Raw genomic sequence first — 21,574 nt, forward strand, 5'->3', positions numbered from 1 at the left:
GTCGTTGCTAGGCCGCATTACACCATAAATCTGCGCTTTCAAAGTAATTCTAAGCTACCAAAACTAGAAAATTCTAACCACTGAAAAGGTCATTTTTATAAATAATTGGAGTCCACATTTTGTGACAAATATTTTAATAATCATTTTTAGAAAATGTAAAGATTGTAAATGTTAAGTGCGGAATAATATAATTTTCTTGTTGTCTAGTGACGCGGTCAAAACAGTACCATGTGCACCGATAAACACTTCCGTGTTCATTCGAAAGAAGACAGACTTGTGAAAGTGTATGTTTCGAGTCTGATAGTTTTACTTATGAAAACAGGTTTTGTGAGATAATAGTACAATTAAGTCGTATTTAAAATGTCGAGAAGTGCAGGAACTCTTCAAACAACGCACCAGGCGACTTATATTCCGCCCCGAATGATGCCAGGGTGAGTGCTAATCAACACTGTCAGTTCCACTGCTGACCAGCACTACAGACTGAACAGTCATGTCATTGCTGTGCGCGCTTCGTAAAGATTGAAGTCAGTAGGCAAATTTCGTGACTGTTTTTCAGGTTTGTTAAGACTGTTTAGCAGCCCTTGGGAATTGTGATACAGTTTTGTAACAGTGAAGAAACAATACATTTTTGGCTCCGCCATTGTCCGCTAGGCTGTGGTTACTTACAGGCCCAGTTTGAAAACAACCGAAAACAGAATTTGAACAATTTGTCCACTTCTGCATGCTGTTAAACTTGTTATAGAGTGTAGGATTTGGGACTGTTAGGGTTAAACATGTTGAAATGATTGGCCTAGTTTAGCGTTTGAATTAGTTCTAGGCCGGATTTGCTTGTTAGGTAGCAGTAATAAATATTGTAGAGTTAGCACTCAACTTTGGAAGTCAGGTTGTGCGTAGTTCTTTCCTGGCCCCTCTACCTCTACGGTCTGGGTTCCATTCCTGGTTCAGTCCAAATATGGGATATGGATTGGGATTTTAGTCACTTGGTTTTACCCAGAATATTCCTCTAGGGTTTTACTCTCACCTATAACTTCTCGTCATGCTCTCAATCTACAGGATTCATCAGGCATGCAAGCTGCAGTGCCCACGGCACTCTGAGGAATTCTCGGTGGTGTTATCAGAAATAATTTAATGCGAATAATAGTCATGATAGGACTTCTTCATTTTGCACATTATGCTTGCACAATTTTGTTTTGATACCTTATATTTCTGACTTTTGCCACAGGTACAAAGGCCATTGTCCTACCACGAAGTTTGACTACGGCGAAACCTATGGTAATGCCACTGCCAAGTACTTTCAAGACTACCGCTCTGAAACACTGAACCAGAGCAAAAGTAATTACGCCAGAGGTGGTCAGTTCCCAACAGTCTACACTCACAACCCTGACCTGGTCATCCATGCGAGGGATCGGACAAGGGAACAGTGGCGGACGGCGCCTAAATATGAACTGACCAATGTCAACTATGACCGCAAAGAAGAGATTGACAAATTTGACAAGGTAAAGGCCCTGTTACTTTTCTGATTAATGATGCTGAACCTGATTTGTATGAACCAAAAATACAGGATCATTGTTGAACTAAATAACAGCAATTTATTCCTGGTTGAATATCTGTCTATCTTTATTTTATCCAACTTGGTACATTTCATGAATGCCATGAAGGAGATGACTTGTTACATATGAAGAGAATGCAGTTTCATTCAGTAATTCAAAATCACCTGTTTTGCTTTATTAGCTTGCCCAAGATCACCGCCAGTACTATAAAGATCGGACAGGCACAGTCCAACGAGTTAATGAGTTTTTAATCCCAAAGAGTGCAGAGGACATGTACAGGCAAGATTTGAAATCGTAAGTAGATTGCGGATTACGCTGGAACTTGATTGCTGGTGTTCTTTTGATTGGTGTGAGTCTTCTCTCTGGAGCTTATTGGATTTTTAACACAAAGCAAACCTGTTGTGGTGTGGAGAGGCATTGCATGTAAAAGCTTCCACTGATTGTGTGATTGATTGAAAGCTTTGCTCGCGCTGTGGGACAGTGTTCTGCCCCCTAGAGAAAAATGCTCAGAGTGGCTTATTCTAATTCTGAAATGACCTGCATGAGGGAGAAAGTGGAACTGCAGTCAGCGAAGAGAGAATTTGACATTTAAGTACAACATATGTACAGATTTGGCACCATCAGACCTTGTGCATCAGGAATGCAACAGGTGAACCTCGTTGGAATGTAATCTTGTTTTCAATTTCTGGATGGCGTTTTAATTCATGTATGACAATAAGGTACATAAAGAAATAACTTCATATGTAAAAAATGATTAAATGTGAATTGTGTATTTGATTTGCTACAAAATGTTAAACAGCCCTGTGTTTTACTTTAATTCTTTTTGTTTTGATTTTGTTTTTTGTGTTTTACTTTAATTTTTTTTGTTTTGATTTTGTTTTTCTAAAATCTAAGTACATGTACATGTAAATCATGTACATATTATGAAATTTAAAGGAACCAGGAAATGGATTTTTCTTAGGATCACTTTTTGTGTATCTCTGTACTCTTCTGTCATGTATGAAGACTGTGTGACATCATTGTTGAGTTACGTGAACCGAACGGTGCACTTTTTCAAACATTAAAAATTGGCCAAGCATTTCTGGACAAGTGAGGGCACTTTTGCTTTGATGTAAATCCAGGAAGACATGGTTCAGGTTGCAAGTTTTCATTTTCAAATTTGCCATCTGGGAACATTTCTGTTATAAGGATTTTTGCTGGATTACTGCCATATACCTGCACAGCAATGAATTGCCAAAAAAAAATCTGCCATAGCAGTGGTTAAAAAATCTAGATATGTTCTGTGCACAGATCAGTGCAACATTTAGACTCAGTGCCTTGGATGACATCATAGGTCTGCTCATGAATATGCAAATAGCATTAGCATAAAACCAAAAGGCATCAAAATATGGGTTAAAATTGCAAAACAAAAATTTAAAATCAGGTTAATTGAAACCCAAAGATGCAATTTTGAGGGTTTCTAGTAAAATTTATAAAATATTTCTATTTCCTGGTTCCTTTAAGATCATGTTCATGGGTATACATGTACATGTACATGGGTAAGTTGTTACTGTTTGTACATACAGCCTCCGATATGTGCACTCAAGGAGGGCAAATCGTTTGCTGTTTTCCATTACTGATAATACAAGGCTGTATCTGTTACAAGGCAATTTGTGGAAGTCCGAAGGACCTTGTTAAATTAACAGTGCTCCACTGTAATAGCCAGAGTGACTGGCCGATAAAAATTCGAAGTTTTAAAACAAAAGCAGAGAGGAGCTTAAGGTAGAGCTTGTCACTTTCCCAGAAGTTTTTCCAAGCTCTTTGTCAGGGTTTGAAGTTCACAACTCATGAGGCCAGTGCAAACAAACTGCAGTACTACAGGCCACGTCTCGCGCGCCTGAAGCCATACAACTGATGCTGATGTGTTGCAATAGCGCCCCCTATGGATGGTCAAACTGTGAAAGGGAAATTCTTGTATACACTGCCAGTCAATCTTTGATTGACTTCAGTTCATGTACGTGTACAAGCGAACTGCCTTGTGAAATGTGTTTATCCCATGAGCCACACTTTATACAACTCATAACTGTATTGTAATTCGTTTTTCTCTATAGTTTATGCATACATGCATATGTACAGTCGAACACGGTTTACATTTATTTTGAAGAGACCAGATCAGAGTCGTATATAAAAAAAAACCTGGACTTGCAATGTATAGAAGCCAACCAGCGGCCATTTTACCGAGCCGAATACAAAAGCACGGGTTGGCTCGCTTCTATTGACGCCAGGGAGAACAAAGGCGGGTATTGCCGGGCAAGCTTTGTAGTCGGCTTGGTAAAATGGCCGCAAGTGGATTCAGTGATCTCTATAAGCTGATTAAGAACATTGCGAGTCCAGATTTTTTTTATATATGTCTGTGCGCTAGATGTGGAATGAAAACTAAGTCAGCGTGAATAAACTACATGTACATGTACGTGGTTTTGTATATGTAGCATACTTTTAGGTAGGACACGAGTATTATTATAAGAACTGTAATTGATTGAATTAAAAATGTTCAGTCTGTCTTTTCGTACAAGGGCCTCTTCCCTTTTTAATATCAGCACCCTTTTGTTCCTCACCGCTGTCAAAGCATGTCATCACGCATTTTACTTCGAAAGTGATTTGAAGTTTGCAGTGGCTGCACAAGGTTGGTTTGGTCTTTATTAACACCTTCCTAACCGCAAAAGTAAGTAAACTATTCTCTCCCTCCCTTTTGGCTTGTCTTGGAAATTGTTTGCCCAAAGATGATTAATGAGACATGAATGCATTTATGATAAAACTGACGGCCTTAATAATTTTACATCTCCTGGCAGATTGTATTAGTTCTTGACGGCCGATTGGTTTTTAACTGCCAACAAGGCTCCTTTGTGTTTGCTCAAGGGATATCCCGGACTATTAAACACAAAAAGCGACATGAAGAGCAGACTCGGTGTAAACGCATTTTTGTCTCATCTACAAAATTGTCCTTTTCGGTCTCTGTTCGTTGATTTCTATTTTACAGAGTAGGCCTACACAGACACAGGTTGGGGAATTAATTCTTACAGCGTTGGTTGAGTTTTCAGCGGTGCACTGATGAATACGTATACTTTTACAATGTATTTTGGGAGTTGGCGTATTGGAGGGCTTGGAATTTTTTTATTATTTTCAATCATTTGGTTCATGAATATCTTCAATTTGTTTAGGAGGGGTTGGGTTCATCTCCATTGGCAGCGGGGTCAGGAAGACTCAACCATTGGTATCCAGGGAATGTTTCTTTCAACCTCTTGCGCAGGGCACCCGTGGAACTTCTGCTTACTGCTTCTTACCGTTGCTTTCACAGAGCCGAGGAGGAGGTGGACGTGGAAGCAGAAGCCAAGCTGAAGAAAATGTTGAACCAGCCCGTCATGAGAACACCCAAGACCACCTCAACAAACAGCCGGACCTCCACTGTCCGGGACAGGGCCATGAGAGACGTCGTCTTCGAGTCCAGATAATTGTTTCCTCTTGGATTCATCAAATCAAACGTACATTTCAGAGAAACGTTTCCTCATATAATCTTAACCAGCATAACAGTTCCAATAACACAGTCTTATGAACAGCAAACAATAAACTTGAAGTAAAAAGTCAGTGGAAATTTAATTGCAATTTTTGGTTGAGTGTACTTGAGTAAACATAATTCGGCTATAAAGTAATCGTAGTTATAGTTGTACAATTATTCGGGAATCAGCTCTTCTTATGGGTTAAAAATACAAAATGGACGGTATCTGCCAATACGGAGGTGACACAGCTTAATAGTTATAAATGAAAAGAAAATAATTCAAATAAATGTTGCCCCAAAAATTATGTACATAATACAGTTTGCAATATAATTTTGATTCAGAGAATCATCAATAAATTTGTGTATCTGATTCATTGATAAACATAGCATAATGGAACTTCTTGAGCGATTATTTTTTTTTATTTCCTGATCCCGAGCAAAGTATTCTGTACACAAGTGGTTTTACTTTATTATATAATTGTGATGTTAAATGAAATTAAACACAGTAGAGGAGAATGACCCCTTGCAAACCGGCAGAGCTATGTGGTGATGCTTACATGTACGTATGTAGTTCCCAGAACAGAGGACGTCCACGATAGAACTAGTCCTTGAACTAACTGTGCAATAACTAGGACATTACAGGTATTTAAAGTAATGGAGCAGGAGGTAGATTTTATCGGACTTTTTAAATTTGAACTAAAACCCTAAATTTCCAAGAATGAATATAGTTGGAGTCAGATGTACCCGCTGCTACATCTGACTCCAACCAACCAACCCCGGCAAGCTCGATGGTTGAGTGGTTATAACGTCTGCACTAGTAAGCCAGGAAGTCGTGGGTTCGAGTCTCACCCAAGCACGCTTGTGGTTTTTTCACAAGCCATCGGGGGCAAACACTGAGTACATGTATGCAGTGTGGTAATACACGTCGGGCAGGGCAAAAATCTCAAATTAATTAAAATCCTAAACTAAAGAAAGTCCCGACGGAAAGAAGAACATGATAGCAACTATTCTGAAAGAAAAGAAATAGAGTTTCATTTGACAGCCACTGTGGTAGCAATTTGCCAAATGCACGCGCGCATCAAGCTGAAGAATGTGCATGACAGTTGCCTTCCTGAAATCGTAGACTTATCTGGAAGCAGTGAAGGCATGTTTTATTCTTTATGCAAATGATGTGCGCGGTTTACTCGACCGTGAAATGAGAACAAGACGAGTGAACATTGTCATCCTTGCTAATCCCAAATCTGTATACCGAACACCTTTGCATGCTGCGCACATGTAATCGTCATGTTGATGTTCACTGCTACCAAACAAGGTTGCCAAATTAGAGGTATAACATGTACACGTACGACTTCACTTCAGCTGCTCCGTCCAAGGGCTGATCTACGCCAGGCAAATGGCTTTTAAGGGATTGGAGCTCATTTTGGCGAATCCGAATAAACTTCTTGTGGCTAATTTTGCGAAAATCTCCAGTCTACGCGAAAATCTCGAGCCCTACACAACATTGGATCATTTTAAACATGGTCGTATAGAATGGCTTGGGAAGACGTAACATTAAGACACCAGCCTTGGGGGAAATATTTGATCATGGTTTCTATAGCTGAGAGCCATGAGTGATACTTGCGAGTTTTGAACGGATTTTGGCAATGGTTTCATCAAGAAATCGTATGGGGTAGCTTTGCCACCATACTGTTTCATATGCACACTGACACGACTTCATCTGGTTTCTGGGATGTAGAAGTCGAATTCGATTTTCAAGAAGTATGGTCTAAAAAACGTCGGTAAGTACACTGCATTTTGCTCTAGCTCAGGTAGGACTACACATAAAACTGGGTTAGTCGGTTGGAAGGCATGTGAAGGAACCGCTTTGCGGATGATAACAGGACTATAACACCCGAGGGTGTGTGGAAAATCCTATCTTAAAAGCGGAGAATTGAGGACTGTTGGGACTGTTTATAACAGTGAGACCATGGATGGGCATGTCGAACTACGTGGGTGTACGGGTGACACTTCAACTTCTGGGCAAAAATGTCGTGTTCCGATTCGTCCCACTCTTGTCCGGTTTACTGACGACTGCTTTTCTACTCGCCAATTTCCTTTTAATATTTAAACTGCATCTGTGATTTTTTTTTTACATTTGGATCCTAGGTTTTAGAATGATTTGCGTTTAGCATGTCTATTATACATGTATATGTAAACGAGGAAAAGAATGTATAGTTGTGATCCTTGAAGAGAGCCACGTGAGTACCCTGTACTAGCTCCCTCCTGTTGGTTTGTTGGTTTGTTTTAATGTTTTAATGGCGCTTTCAGCTACTTAGGTTATTTGTGTCAACATCTATATACGCTTCAAAGCCTTTATTCATTAAACGGAGTATAACGGAGTTAGGAAAACGGTCCAGTTTTAGAGGCAGTTGGAGACTGGAGTACCCGGAGAAAGCCTGCGAGAGCGAGTATGGACTGGAAACCAAACGCACTTAAACCTAACGCTATAACCCGCTCTCCCGTGTACTCCCTGCATAAGCGACCCTGTCAACATTACGGCGAACTGTCTGACGTCACACAAAGGCTCCCTATATACACGTATACAGTAATGTTAGCAGCACTAACAATATAGGACAGCATCATGATCAAAGATTATATAGCGCCGCATAGCGGCGCAAGATGGGTAATTCGGCCATAAAGGTGTTATCACCTGAATGGCGCCCATGTGACAACAACTTTTTACGCGCATTCACGGTGAAGTTCCCCACCTTTGATCATGGTCTCAAACACACCTAAGACGCTGTAGTGCCAGTACAATGCCTGCCTGCAGGCTGAAACGTTTGATAAAATCAGTCGTCACATATTGAACACCTCATATACCAAATCCAACAATATTGTGATTTAAACGAAAAATCAAAACTGTAATCGATACCATCATCTCTACAGAATCATACATGTATTTCAAACAACATTCATGTCTAAGCTTCTTAAGCTTGAGTGTATATACATATACAAGCCAAGCAGCAAAGATTCGAAGAGCAAATATTGATATTGATATACAACAGAACTGCTTGGTTTGCACGGCTTAAGTGTTTACTTTAAGCAGCATGACAAAAATATCCTTGTTTAAATGTTAAAGAGAGTACATATCCCCACAGACGCTGTAGTTGATTTTTATCTCAGATACGTACCAGACCTGTCAATGCAACAGCAAAAGATTAATGATCTGGAATTCTGACAAAATTCACAGAAGTAAAGTGTGTACATGGAGCTACCTTTTGACGTGGTCACGGTTTTTAGGGAATTTCCGCGTGTAAGTCAGAGCAATCTTTTTTTTTGTAATGGAAAAGAAAGTTCCTGTTTTGCTCAGTTGTTGCTCTTTCAGAACGGAAACACTACCAGCTGTTGAAGCAATAGTTGTTATTCTTAACAACAATAATTAGGCCTATATGATGTGTTTGCAGACTAGATGTTTACTTGAATCTTTACATGTCACATAGACGTGGCCCTGGTTGCTTAAACAACAGAAGATTTAACATAGAAATCATTCTTGACTGGTTATTTTGCTGCCGGGAGACCAGTGAGTGCTGTTCACGTCACGTCTGTATGCAGTGCATGATACATGTAATTTTCCAGCAAAAAGTACACATAAAAATATGTGAACAAATAAGATTTGGAGTGTATAATATTAAAGGTTATCGCCAACACAAGATTGGACGTCACCCACACAAAAGCAAGAACTTTGGTCATCACACTTTGGTAGAGAAACGGACTTTCCCCTGGCTTGCTTTTAAAGACATGGGCTACACGTAATCTTTGTAGTGCTTGTGAGTCGTTATATTTTATTCATAGATGATATTTTCTACCCATCCTGGCTTTCCTTTCATTGTTAATGCCGGTGGGTGGTCTGTTTGTCCGTCATTGTCACTGCGTTTATCGATTTCTTCTGGATATGATTCACACACGTAAACTACGTTGTCAACCCACCCGGTATCTTGGTCCAATGAGTCCGAAAATATGGCGTCCTCCTCGGCATATCTTTCCTTAACAACTTCGCTGTACACGGGCGGAGCATCACCTTGATTGGGCTCGCTGGTGTAAGTATCTGCGGCCAGATGGTTTGTGTACGTGTGGTTTGCGTATGTGGAAACGGCTGTATCCATGGCAATATCTGAAGTGTTCATTTCTCGTGTCTTTCTGAATCTGAGAAAAGTCATTTGCAAAATATGGCCAAATAATAATGCGAATTCGTCGCAATTTCTCCTAAAAATCTGACGTTGCTCTGAAAATAAAAACGTTTTCTCCTTGAGGCCTAATATGGTATGACTTTGTGATGTATTTTGGGCGTTTTAATGTGTGCTTTGAATACCAAATCAATGTCTTACCTGTTTCTCCACACAAAAACCGCTGATGCCACGAGAGTAGCTAGGGCTAGCAAAGCTCCGATCACTACTCCAACTACTGTACCTGTAGAAAATAATGTTTGTTTAAAGTCTTTGAAAATCGCTGAAAATAGGAATTGTAATTGTTCACCATTGCTCCAGTGGAGTCAACCGCAGGGCCGCAAGTCCATCACTTGTTATTCCCTTTTCAGAGTTATTCATATAAACTGTGAAAAAGCAATCCATTGTCACTGCTCACCTTATCTGACACATGAAAGGGCTTGTGTTGACTATTTAGCAGTGAGTGAACCTGCACTGAAATCCGTACAAAACCCGCAATCATGCTTTTTAGCATACCTGTACATGTAATGCATTTCTCTGATAAAAATATTGCAGAACAATATGAATGAATGTGAATGTTTGTGAATGTTTATACAATGGGTTCGGTTATGTTGACTGTAGGTCGTTGATCTTTCGACGAAATTGAAGAAACCGTGAGGGATTTTGTTTTTCCTTCATTTTGCATGGGCCACTTTGTAACAGACTTTCAAGTTGCACTTGATACCATCGCTTGGAATACCTGTTTGTAATTGTGCTGCCATTGGATTGTTAGTCCCGTGCGAAGGAGCCCTTGTGCCAGACCAAGTCGAAGAAGGAGCCTGTGATGGTGACTTGCTCACAGCTGTACCTGTTATGAGCTGCCCTGTTGTCTGGTTGTCGTCTCTTGCTCCCTCGTCCGTGGTGTAACTCGGCAGATTGGTCTCGGTGTTCGATGGGGTAGTTCTGTTGGATGTCAAGTACACTGAAGTGGTTGGTAGTGTTGTCATTGGCTTTGTCGTCGTTGGGGCTGGGAACAACCATAACAGAATGAAAATTAATAATTTAAGAGTTAAGAACCATTTAACTCCGCAACTCCGCAAAATGATTAAAGGGAAGCTTCTTTTATTTGGGCTTATGTCATGTGCAGTAATTAAGCGGTATTAAAAGAGGTATTCAACATTCACAGGTGTAAATACAATGACAAGCTTAATCTTGGACTCTTGGAAGGGCCTTGGCGCAGAACAGCATTATTTGCTCATGGCTTTAAGACTGTATATACACACTGATCTTTTAAAAGCGCATTTTATGAAATTTACTTACCCTGACAGGTCGGTGCGAAATCACTCCACGTGACGTTGTTGTAGCCCGTGTCTATGCATTCAATGGACGAGGCTCCATGAAGAGTATATCCAACGTCACAGGAGAAATCCACACGAGTCCCGAACAACTTGAAGTTGTTGAGATTGTACGACAGTGAACGTGGATTGGTGATGGTGTGGTCTCCGTTGGTCGGTGGCCCAATGTCATTATTACACACGCTCTGCGATACTGATTATGAAAGAAGTTTAAATTATAAAAATTTCACTTAAAAGTAAATTCCAATGTGTTTTCTCACCTACGCTTTCAACTCATCAGATTCATGACTCTTGACACGTTTTGTATTTTCGGTACTGATGAAAAACTACTCCCAACGCCATCTAACCTTACTGGCAATTTCTGCGCATGTATGAATAGGTCCTATGTTCCTCATTCTGTTCTTTCGTTTCTTTTTATGTACCTGTAGGCCTATAGCACCAGGGTATGGTAGCAATAGAGTGCCTTACTTCTGTATATAGATATCCGGTCCGAGTCTCCACAGATCTGGTCAGTGTTTCCCTTACACCTGTCTTGACAATCAGACTCCGGTTTCTTCCCGAATTTGTCGTAGTCTTCGTTATTTCCACAGAAACATTCATACTCATATTCCAGTCCAGCGTACTTGTAGATGACGGGTTCGACATCCAGACAGTGTCTGAAGCACCATTCACTGGATTGAAAGTCGCTGTCTTTTGGTCCTATCGGCAATGCACGAGAACAGAAAACACCCACACAGTCCCCGAAGCACCCCAAATACCCAGGAGCTGTAATCAGGGGAACCAAGTTTAAGTTCAATCAATACGTTCGAGTAAAAGGTCTTTGGGTGGTTATTTTTGAGGGAGTTATGTTTTAGGTTTAAGTTGAAACTTATAATCGGATGACCAGTGTTCCTGCCTTTGGTTACCTCCTGTCCAAGATTATACTCCGTGATATCGTTATTCAAATACATGTAAGTGTGCATGAGTTCTTCAGTTATTGCGATTATTATAGTCTAGCATCAGTCGCTCTCCGACCTCGTCCTACATAGCCTTCCTAGAATCACGTCTCCCCTCCCTGTGATATTTATGTAAGACGTTGCCACAAGACAGACCACTTTCAAAGATGATTGATGTTAAATGCTGATACTGCATGATAGTAAACTGGATAAAAATTGAAAAAAAGACTTACCGTTCTGCGGCTGCGAGAGGACTAATACAAGTCGACAAATTGTTGTAATCAAAGTAAACTCAAGCACGCGGCCGCATGGCCATCCACCACTCGGGCTAGACTTCAAAGGAGACATGGTTACTATTCCTTGAGAATGACTGTCGGAAATAATTCATGTGCTTCCCCGTAGTGCTTCGTTTGACTGTTCGTCTCATGCGTGATACTGCATGAAACGGACGTTTTGGCTTCACTCTCTGTCGAATTTGATTCGGTTTCCTTTAGTGCTTGCGTGCTTTTGCACTTGCGCAAAAGTGGGTACCGAAGTTCAAGTGCCTGGATGGGGGGGGGTTACCTATCAAAAATGGTTACTATAAACCGATAAAAAATTCAATTCATTGGTGTTATAAATCAATCAAAATATGAGAATGAAAAGGGAACGAGGATTATACTCTAGTCGTGTTTATCAATATTTTACAACAGGACATCGTAAAAAGCAGTCGCCAATAACCAGAAACAAAATCAACTGTATACCCTCACAGTCCCCAACTTCCCAATGTCAGCATGATTTTATTCACGGCGGGGGCTAATATTGAGAAACAGAAAATGAAACTGAATGGCAGACCTCAGATTTCGTTGGTGTGTTTATTAAGACATGTATTAGAATTGAAATTGCATTAGCAAGTCGTACTTCTCTATTAGAACGTTATACTTCCCTGTTGTAACACTTTAAGTGCAGTTCATTCCAGGTATTTACTTTAACAAGCCCAGATTGATGTTACGTAATAATTATAATTCAATTACGACTGTAAATGCGTATAACGTCTTGATTATATGTTCAGTATTTTACATTTAACATGCCATTCCACACTGCAGTCGTAAGGAAATGAACGTTTGTTGCAGACGGTATTGAATTGACAACGTGCCCCCTTTAATTTGAGGAAGTAAATGAACAAGCTTTCATTTCATCCGCTAGCTTTTTGCACTGTCACCGTTGTGTTTTAGAAACCTGTTGGGAGCCGATAGTGATTGAATAAGGTACAATTAGCATACAATACAGCACATCATTTCTTTTTTCCCCATAGATTGATGCTGTTCACATTATTGAAAGCGGATCTCCTGTATACGATCGTTATCGAGAGAGAGTTTTGTTAACACTTCAGAACTGTATACACACCACCGTTATTTACGTTGTCCATACAATGTATAAACTATACGTATGGGAAATATCACGAGTGAAATTGTTAGGCTAAATTACTTCAGCGCGTTATGTCATTGCGCAAAAAGTGGCGGCAGATGTCCGTACCTTTGCAAATTAAAGCGAATTATTATTTATCTATGCCGTCTTGACGTGTAACGCCAATGCCACTTTTTCACACATCAAATTTCAGGCCATAAGTTCTTGCCAGAAATAATCTAGTCAAGGAAATGTATATATTCCAACTCATTGGGTTGCAGGAACTTGATGTTAATGGTGAAGATAGAAAAGGATGTCTTGAATGATATACCGGTACTATCGAACACAGTGCAGGTTTTGATCTAGTTAGGTTTTTTTTCCATTGTAAGCGGATTGTTTGGAAGCTCAATTGGAAATGATTCACACCCATATACTGTATTCTCAACCCATCCTGTCTCCTCATCATCATGAGAGATAACGGCAGCTTGATAGCATGGCATGCTCCCTGGGGTAGTGACGTCATCAGCTGTCGCGTACACCTCACCGCCAGCTGGCGGCTTCTTTGCGACTTGGCTGTACATGGGCGGGGTTGACATGGCAAGGGCTGTGCTGGGCTGCCCTACTTCCGGTTGTTCATAGGACACATTCGTAAAAGTGGATTCCACTGTTGCCATGGCAACATTATCTACACTTCTGGTTTCTCTCTTAGCTCTGAAATAGTGAAATTTTACAAGCTGTTACAGTCTTTTACAAATAACTATTTTGCATTAATCTTGCACTTGCAGATGTTATATATGCTGTATGATTATAGATTTATATGTTACAGGTTCGTGGTCAAATATAAATTATTCACAAAAACTTAATTGTACCCAAACGCGAAGATGTAATGGATATAATGTCTAGGAAACAAGGATTGGCGCATTTCTCCCAGGCCCTTTTGGAATTTTGTTTTTGTTGGTTGCAAGACATCCATTGGGATCATACCACTGCGCCGTAGGCTGTATTGCTATATTGTTTGTTGTTAAGGCATTTTTCAAGAGAATGGTTGCACCAGTCCTGTGTAATGTGGTCTCGTAGAACAATTTTATTTGATATGAGAGAAATCTGAGGAGTGTTTATAGTGACTAATGAGATCAGGCTGATACCTTTTCTTCCATTGACATACACCCACGACAACTGCCAAAAGAATAATCAGTGCTGTTACCCCAACTGCAATGCCGACTATCGTACCTGTGAAAGAAAAAGATATTGGTAACATTGACTATTTTTACACGCATCGTACCCAGGCAGAGGCCATCGTATCATCAGTAATCATCTCTGATGAAAGAAGTGACCAATTTCTCAGGCCATGGTACCTTCCTGAAAATGCCCAAATGTTAGAGTAACTCCAGTGGTACTGAATACGCCATTTGCTAATTAAATTTGAATAAAATCTGGTACACTGAGTTATTCGATTGCACACAAACGTAAACTGACTAAATACGCTGTTTCTACACCTCGTGATTCGGGGCAAGCTTTCGCATGGCGACCAACATCTCTGGAATGGACTGCAAGAAATTTAACTAAGCAAAAGTTTGCCCCGAACCATGAGGTATGGCAACAGTGTTTTTTAGTATGAAGAATTTGAATTATGTTCCCGTGAATTTAAAGAACTCAGTGTTCCAGATTTTATTCAAAGGTCACCCGCAAAAGGCGTATTGAGCATTAGAGTGTGATCCACACTTTTCACAAAGGGTAGACGTCAAGACACTGTAGGAATATTTGCTACATACTGATCTAAGCAGAATATCTGCAATGAAGTGCCTGAAAGTGCTGTATACTTTTGGATACCTGTTTGTAACTGCCTTTTACGTCCGCCGATTTCGTTGACCTGGCCTTCGGAAGTTGTCTTATGATTCCTTTCAGCTTCTGAGGATAGAGTAGAGTTTTATGATTAAATTGTGTGGCTTTTTGGTTTTGTTGGGGTGTAACGTATCTGCTTCGCAGGGGTTGTTTGCAGAGATGTTTCTGTAATATAGGTCTCTGGGCCGAATTCGTCATCTCCCCAGTAAAATTCATTATTGTTCAATTTATTAAGTTGCTCCCATGGTTTTTTTCATACGGTAGAGTCTTCAAATTGGTTTACAGGCGTCGAATAGTGTACTGTAACAAATTCAATTTAAAATCAATTTCATTCAATTGAACAGTGCGTAACCGTTACTCGATTTCGCGCTGGGTAACTGGAATGAGAAATTTCTCCCGAGTTTTACTTTCATTTTCGTCTATGGGCGATCATGTTCGCATTTTGAGCCTTCAAATTAGAAAACTTCAAGGTAAGAGGCTTATACGTCAAATTAAGATTCATAATAGACCAGAAGGGGACATTAAAAGTAGAAAACACGCTAGAGGTGTGTCCCTCGTATTGAATTGAATGTACTTGTATATTTGTATATACTTCAAACAAATTCTACATCAAAAATACGGTACATTTACTCCAGTACTGATTGCCCGTTTAATCAAAATGTAGAAATGAAACTCTCCTTTGACCTTCATCACGGATGCTGAAAGCAAAGTCCTTTAGATCAGTTTACTGATTTGTAGTTTATTATTTTATACACAAGAAACACACTCTCCATAAATGTGCAAGTACACTAAGATTTTTCGGGCTCTCTTAACAATGGCTTCTTTTTCTTGTTTTGCCACAGTTGTAAGTAATGTTTTTGCTTTCATGTTTCATGTTTCATTCTATTTTTGTCATCCTTTTTCGACATTTCCCCACTTTGTCCATTTTTGTTAATAAAGAATTTTAATTTGCATTTATATGGAGATCTCTACCCGTGAACCAAACGTTTCCTTTCATGAAATATTTAGCATAAACTAATTAAAAAGAAAGAATTAGAAGATTTACCTTTTAATGGATAACACTGCACGAATCTCAGAAATGCTTGCCGATTCACGAAATTGAACGCCAAAACACATACAGCGGGAGTGTCTGTGCGAATTGAATGCTTTTTGCCTGTTTCTCCAAACTGAATGCCGACCCTCCACTTTATGAATAACAAGATTGTGCAATCGCAATTATCGCATGCTCTTGGAATGAAATCAAATGATCAGTTTTGCTCGTTGAATGGTGATATATAGGTCGCCAATCTGTTTCGTGCTAATTTGAATGAAACTGTCGCTAATTCGTGTGCAAAGATGATGAATTCCGCCGGGAAAACCTAATGTTTAATTCCCTTGGAAATTGTATAGCTTGCGGTTGGGAAATCAAGGCGCTGCCATCTATTTTGCAAGCTGTTGGCGGTGCATGCAGAATACGTCACATGATAAATTTCACCTCTAGGGACACAGGACAAGTATTAAATCTGGTCATGTTGATAGCATGTGCAGGATGCACGGCAATCTGTGTCCGTCTTGTCAGGATGCCGAGTTTCATGATGTCATTTTCTCCGTGCCAACTTTAGATTCTCATCCGATAAGATGTTTTCTGTTCATCATCAGCTTTGACGGTGAACAGTTCAGTTCTTTCCACGTTCTTTTATGTTGTGTTTCATTGTGTTAAAAATATTCAGTTCTTACGGGGTGCTTGCGTCGCATTCAAATTCCACCCAGGCTTACCTGTACCTGTGACCTCGATTTTTACAGCCTTCCCGTGATTTTCCCAGCATATTTTCAGCTTTTCCCCTCTCTCACTTCTAAACCTGCACTGTTCTACTGCTTCTCATTTCTGCACAGTTTACCAAGCTGGTCTCTTTGCAAAAACGGCACCTTTTCTTACAGTTTCGTAAAACAAGATGAATTTCTGCATGCATTCAACAATATTTGTGAGAAAAAAGTAGATGGATTCTTCCTTACCTGTGCTTGACGGTGGATCTGCTGACGACGAATTGATCATACAGGTTGGTACCGAGTCACTCCATGTGACGTTGTTGAAGCCCGTGTCTATGCATTCAATGAACGAGGCTCCATGAAGAGTATATCCAACGTCACAGGAGAAATCCACACGAGTCCTGAAGAACTTGAAGTTGTTGAGATTGTAATCCAGTGAACGTGGGTTGTTGATGGTGTGGTCTCCGTTGGTCGGTGGTCCAATGTCATTACTGCACACGCCTTGGGATACTACAGGGATTGAAAGCAAGCATTCAAGAAACTCAATCGAAGTTTTCAAGACCGTAAACAGTGTGTACTTAAAATCAGTACCACTGATTTTAAAACAGTTGTTGAAAATATGCATGATCAGCAAGTTTTAAACGTGGCACCGAGTTTACGGTATATAGTTAATAAAGAATTGCTGAAGTAAATTAAAGGAATGTAAATTAACTACACCCTAAAAAGGAGAGAAAAGCATTTTGCATTGTTGTTGCCTCGTACATGAACGATTCAATGCTCTTTATATTACATGTGTAATTCGACTTTGGTATTGCCCACGTGTAACACGGGGATAACGTTGGTTAAACGTTGACCCAGCCTTGCATATTTCATGAAGCTGATTCGGTACAGTATTTAAGTCCTGCTGCACTGACATGCCAATGATGCGAGTAAGGGCTTAAATATATACAGTGACCAAAGACTTTCGTTTTTCTTAAATGCAGTTGTAATTTAAATACTGAAATCTTCATAGAAGCGTTGGTTGCTCTTAAATATAATCTATCCATTAGTAATGTGCCTGAATCACTCGCGAAATGGGTTTTGTCTAAACAACCATGTGGCACGGGCATCTTCTGTCTTCTTCTGTCCCCCCTCCCCGTAAATGCCCGTGCCCCCCCCCGCCCTTTTTGAAATCTGTGAATAAATAGGATTAAATTATGCTGTTTAAATTAAATCATTGTAAAGTGTGTAGATGAATAACAGCTAAGGAGTAAATAAAGTCATTTCAGTTGTTTTTGAGAATTTTTAGTAGTCACGGCTTCGTTCTCTCATCTACCTCGATTTCCCCCCTCCCACCACCTTTTATTGAAAGGTTATACATCAACAGCTCTACGTTACATTGCCTCACTTTCATACAATGAGATGCGGTGTGAGGCCCCACAGATCTGGTTGCCGTCTCCCTTGCACGTAGTCGTGCACTCGGAGTCTTTCGTTTTCTTAGCTTGACCGTTGATGCTATTTCCACAGAAACATTCATCTCCATTTTCCAGTCCGGCGTACCTGTAGCCATCCGATGTTACATTCAGACAGTGTTTGAAGCACCTCTCACTTGATTGGTCCTCACTTTCTATCTCTCCAATAGAGAGCGCACGAAAAGTACACTTGATAACCCTGTTGCAATCCTTGTAACATCCTATAAACCCGGGAACTGCGATCAAATCAAAATTTGTTCAATCAGAAACATGAAAAATTGCAACCCCCTTGTTTTTTCTTCTTGTACATTTTAATGTGTAAGGTTTCCTTTTGCTTGGTTTGCAAGTTAAGTAGGGTTTATTTCCTTTTCTTTTGCGATTTGTTTTGTGTGTGTGTGATTTGAGTTTATTTCATTTTATTTAGTTCTGTTTCTTAGACCGCGTATATCAGGTTGTCTTCAAGCTGTATTATGCCACCACGTGTAGATAAGCTGTGTCAAATTGGAAAAGCCTTATCCCAGTATAGACCAGTCCGATTAGACGCCATAACTGCGGTGGCACCACACTCACACGCACATTCTTTATCTTGACGGGCGCGTACATTTGGCAAATCACGACACCCTGTTGGTCGAAGAGGCATGTAACGTGCGCACACCACCTGTCCACGAGCGTTACGGCACCACAGCAATGGCTTCTAATTCTGCTGGTCGAATTACGCTATACAGTGAAAGTTGAAGTTTATTGAAATAATTCAGAGAATAAGTACCAGGATAACCGTGCAACTCTCATCACAGTACTTCTGTACATGTCCAAGTGTATGGACGTCATTTGAATAGTGGCGTAACTCGGTGCTGGAAATTGGGAGATGTGGGATGATGGGGAAAGGCGGGGGAAGACTCGCCTGGCTATGAAAATTTGAAGGGGGCTACACCATATACACTATTATTACATCAGAATGGCATGTTTATGGCTTTATAAAATTGTTTTCCCTTTTTAGGGATATTGCAAACATTTTAGTCGTTGGTAAATCCTAAAAATTCCTTACAATCCGCTATTTTGCTCTTCTCAAAAAAGTGGGAGGAGTGATTCCATAGCCCATCCCCCACTTCAAAAAGTGTGGGGGGTAGGCCTAGGTACCCCCATCCCCCGGGATTTACCCCCGTGCATGTGAAAGCACAAAATTGAATGCTTTGATGAATGACAATTCAATCTCTTCACAACGTATTGTCGTACAGAAGCTGCCTAATAATATTTCCTTTAGCAGTAAACTCAGGGAAAACCATACCGTCCCTTCTTGTGACGGGAAGCTGAGTTTGTCTATGCTGCATACACTGTATTTTAAAGTGAACTGATCAACATTTTTAAGTGCCCCTAACCAAATGGTTCTGTGCTCATTTCTCCACTTGTGCTAACAGTAACAACGCTACATGCCCCAGAAATCCACAAATAACCAAAAGTCTACTAACCGTTCATTGTCTGCCAAGTAGGAACTATTGCCAGGTGAAATGTCAAAGCCCATAACCAAATGTGCATACGCTGAAATCGAGAGATCATCAGACGTGATTTGTGTTGAGGAATCATAGCAGGTGATTTTCCTACAGTTGAACCAAAACGAAACAGAATTTATTTAAGGGTAAACTGTTTATCTGTGTAATTTTTCAGATATTCTTTGGGGTAAACCTGAAGCTCTGAGACTGGTCAATTTGAAAACTATTCTGCTGTAAACTTTTCTAAAATATATTGATTGGAGCCAGGAAAACTTTAAAAAAAATCTTTTCGTTTTCAGCCGACAAGTTGTCAAAGTACATTGCCGCCCCAGGCATTTTTTGGCAAGTTTTTAGAATAACTGTTCGCGGATGAAGTACCAGTTGTAGGTGGAAGCGGGGTGTTCATGAGAAGAAATTCGCAAAAATGGTATTTGGTGGACTGGTGTTGTTAGTTTACGTCTAAGGCCTAGCCAGAACCACTGTGACCTTTTTGATCAGTACGTTGTTAAATGAAAGTCTGGATCGAATTCCCTGCTCTGTAACATTTCCATTCCAGAGTCCAGCATCCTTCCTGTGAGATAACCCCGGCGTTCTGGGGTCTGCAACGATTAAGCCTTGCGTCGTCTTTCCTGCTGGACCCGTGTGGAATTCACTATCCCGGAATTTCTGTCCCGGTTGAACTATTACATATCTCAATGTACATGTGGGACCGTAGCTATAAAGTGGAATCAAGATGGAGCACTTTAAAGTGCATGGGAAAACTGTTGGACTTCTGGGCTTGTTAACTCCCCCCTCCACACACTTACCTTACATACCTACTGTGGACATTCTTTTCTCTTTGTGCAGTTCAGAAAACTCAGTGAAAATACTCGTTTTTCTTGAACAAGGAACACGATTTTAAACTGGCTTTTTGTACAAGGTTTCCTTGACTATTCCTCTTCCTTTTGCGACACATGACCCCGACCCCAAAATACCTCCAAACCTCTTTTTCAGCGAAGGGGAAACGTCCTGTGGACATGTGTAACTTCACAGAACGTCTTCCTGCATCGTGTGGACACCTTTTGTTCACAAGTTCACACTAGGTATGTAAGGTTAGCGCACCCACACAGACCCCACCGTTACAAAGCGCACCTCGATCATCCAAAGTTGTGTCCGGTTTTGTGAACTTCAAGCTGCAAGACGCAGTGAGGTATGAGATACTGGAACACACCTCAGTCGCAGACAGTTCTTTCTGGGTTGGTGAATCGAAAAATCGGGATGTCTGGTTGGGAAAACAGCAAGAGAGATGCAAAACTTTGAGAATGAGGACATACCTTGTGTGTGCGCTGTGACGTGCCTTGGCCAGATCGTATCAGTCGGGTATAGTAAATCGCACGGGGATAATTGTCAACCTGAACGAACTAAGAAAAAAACAGTGTTGCCGTGTACGGCCCAGACTTCGTTCTGTGACTGAAGGACGGTAGGTTGGAACTATTCGCGGAAAGGGTTTACCAGTTTCGATTTCGCGGTCTGCTCCTGTTAAGGGGCGTGTATAATGAATTCACCTACCTAGTCACCACTGTATAGTGGTTGCAACCGCCTTAATTAATTGGGGGAAAATTAATTTGAACCCAAAGACTGTAGTTTTGCCGTAATACGTTCCAAATATATATATATGTAGCGGCTAAAGAAATCATGGGAGGCGCTCAGTACCTGTACTTTGCAGTTAGTTTGTTGTTCAAGAAGCAGGAGTGAGTTTTGGATCCAGACGACACAAGCTCAGACTGAATCGCACCAAAGGTCATTCAAGAACTAAAGGACTGCTTGAGGTCGGCCTGTGTGCTGCTTAGCTGTATAGGGTTACTCATACGCGCTAAATACATGCACGTTCGAACTCGATCGTGTGACGTCAGTTGCTTTGTTCTCGAATGACGACACCTTTTCAAATTACCGGCTCATTCCAAATTAATCAGCATTGAACATTACATTCCTCCAAGGACAATGTGTGGCCAATAAAAAAGCTTTGCTGTATAACCTGTAACCTGCACGATTATCCGTTTGCTGTCTGTGATAACTCAGATAAAAGTGTATAAAAATGCCTGACAGGATATTCTGTTCATAGTCGTTTCG

At 40.5% G+C, this 21,574-nt stretch overlaps 3 protein-coding genes and 1 long non-coding RNA gene across 7 annotated transcripts in view; 2 read left to right on the forward strand and 2 right to left on the reverse strand.

Annotated features, from left to right (window-relative positions):
- Positions 1–215: 215 nt before the first annotated feature.
- Positions 216–5,612, forward strand: LOC110978763 (ciliary microtubule inner protein 2C-like). The gene is made up of 4 exons (XM_022234025.2): positions 216–431; positions 1,223–1,496; positions 1,732–1,844; positions 4,885–5,612. Exons 1-4 carry the CDS (start codon positions 361–363, stop codon positions 5,036–5,038), a joined length of 612 nt encoding a protein of 203 aa, XP_022089717.1. The 5' UTR covers positions 216–360; the 3' UTR covers positions 5,039–5,612.
- On the reverse strand, positions 5,156–12,237 carry LOC147796244 (uncharacterized). Of its 2 annotated transcripts, none has more exons than XM_087148468.1 (6): positions 11,787–12,237; positions 11,087–11,383; positions 10,584–10,811; positions 10,132–10,290; positions 9,447–9,528; positions 5,156–9,264 (listed from the first exon to the last, which is right to left on the reverse strand). In XM_087148468.1, the coding sequence occupies exons 1-6, from the start codon at positions 11,899–11,901 to the stop codon at positions 8,904–8,906; spliced, it is 1,242 nt and encodes a 413-aa protein (XP_087004594.1). In that variant the 5' UTR covers positions 11,902–12,237; the 3' UTR covers positions 5,156–8,903. The 2 variants fall into 2 exon arrangements, with proteins under 2 accessions (XP_087004594.1, XP_087004593.1); XM_087148467.1 differs by having other exon boundaries at positions 10,024–10,290.
- Positions 9,018–21,574, forward strand: part of LOC147796245 (uncharacterized) — a 40,639-nt gene continuing 28,082 nt past the window's right edge. Inside the window, exon 1 of the long non-coding RNA XR_015428252.1 lies at positions 9,018–9,158. This is a non-coding gene — a long non-coding RNA (uncharacterized LOC147796245). The remainder of the gene's footprint in view (positions 9,159–21,574) is intronic.
- Positions 12,389–21,284, reverse strand: LOC110978758 (uncharacterized). 3 transcript variants are annotated; one of them, XM_087148473.1, is made up of 8 exons: positions 21,158–21,284; positions 20,597–20,726; positions 19,445–19,573; positions 17,915–18,214; positions 16,774–17,037; positions 14,770–14,847; positions 14,085–14,169; positions 12,389–13,650 (listed from the first exon to the last, which is right to left on the reverse strand). In XM_087148473.1, exons 3-8 carry the CDS (start codon positions 19,557–19,559, stop codon positions 13,302–13,304), a joined length of 1,191 nt encoding a protein of 396 aa, XP_087004599.1. In that variant the 5' UTR covers positions 19,560–19,573; positions 20,597–20,726; positions 21,158–21,284; the 3' UTR covers positions 12,389–13,301. The 3 variants fall into 3 exon arrangements, with proteins under 3 accessions (XP_087004599.1, XP_022089706.2, XP_022089704.2); XM_022234014.2 differs by lacking the exons at positions 20,597–20,726; positions 21,158–21,284 and adding an exon at positions 20,779–20,917; XM_022234012.2 differs by lacking the exon at positions 21,158–21,284 and having other exon boundaries at positions 20,597–20,917.

This window comes from Acanthaster planci, linkage group LG18 (genome assembly GCF_054643075.1).
Source record: "Acanthaster planci isolate LZ-2023a linkage group LG18, COTS_SCS, whole genome shotgun sequence".
Taxonomy (NCBI): Eukaryota; Metazoa; Echinodermata; class Asteroidea; order Valvatida; family Acanthasteridae; genus Acanthaster; species Acanthaster planci.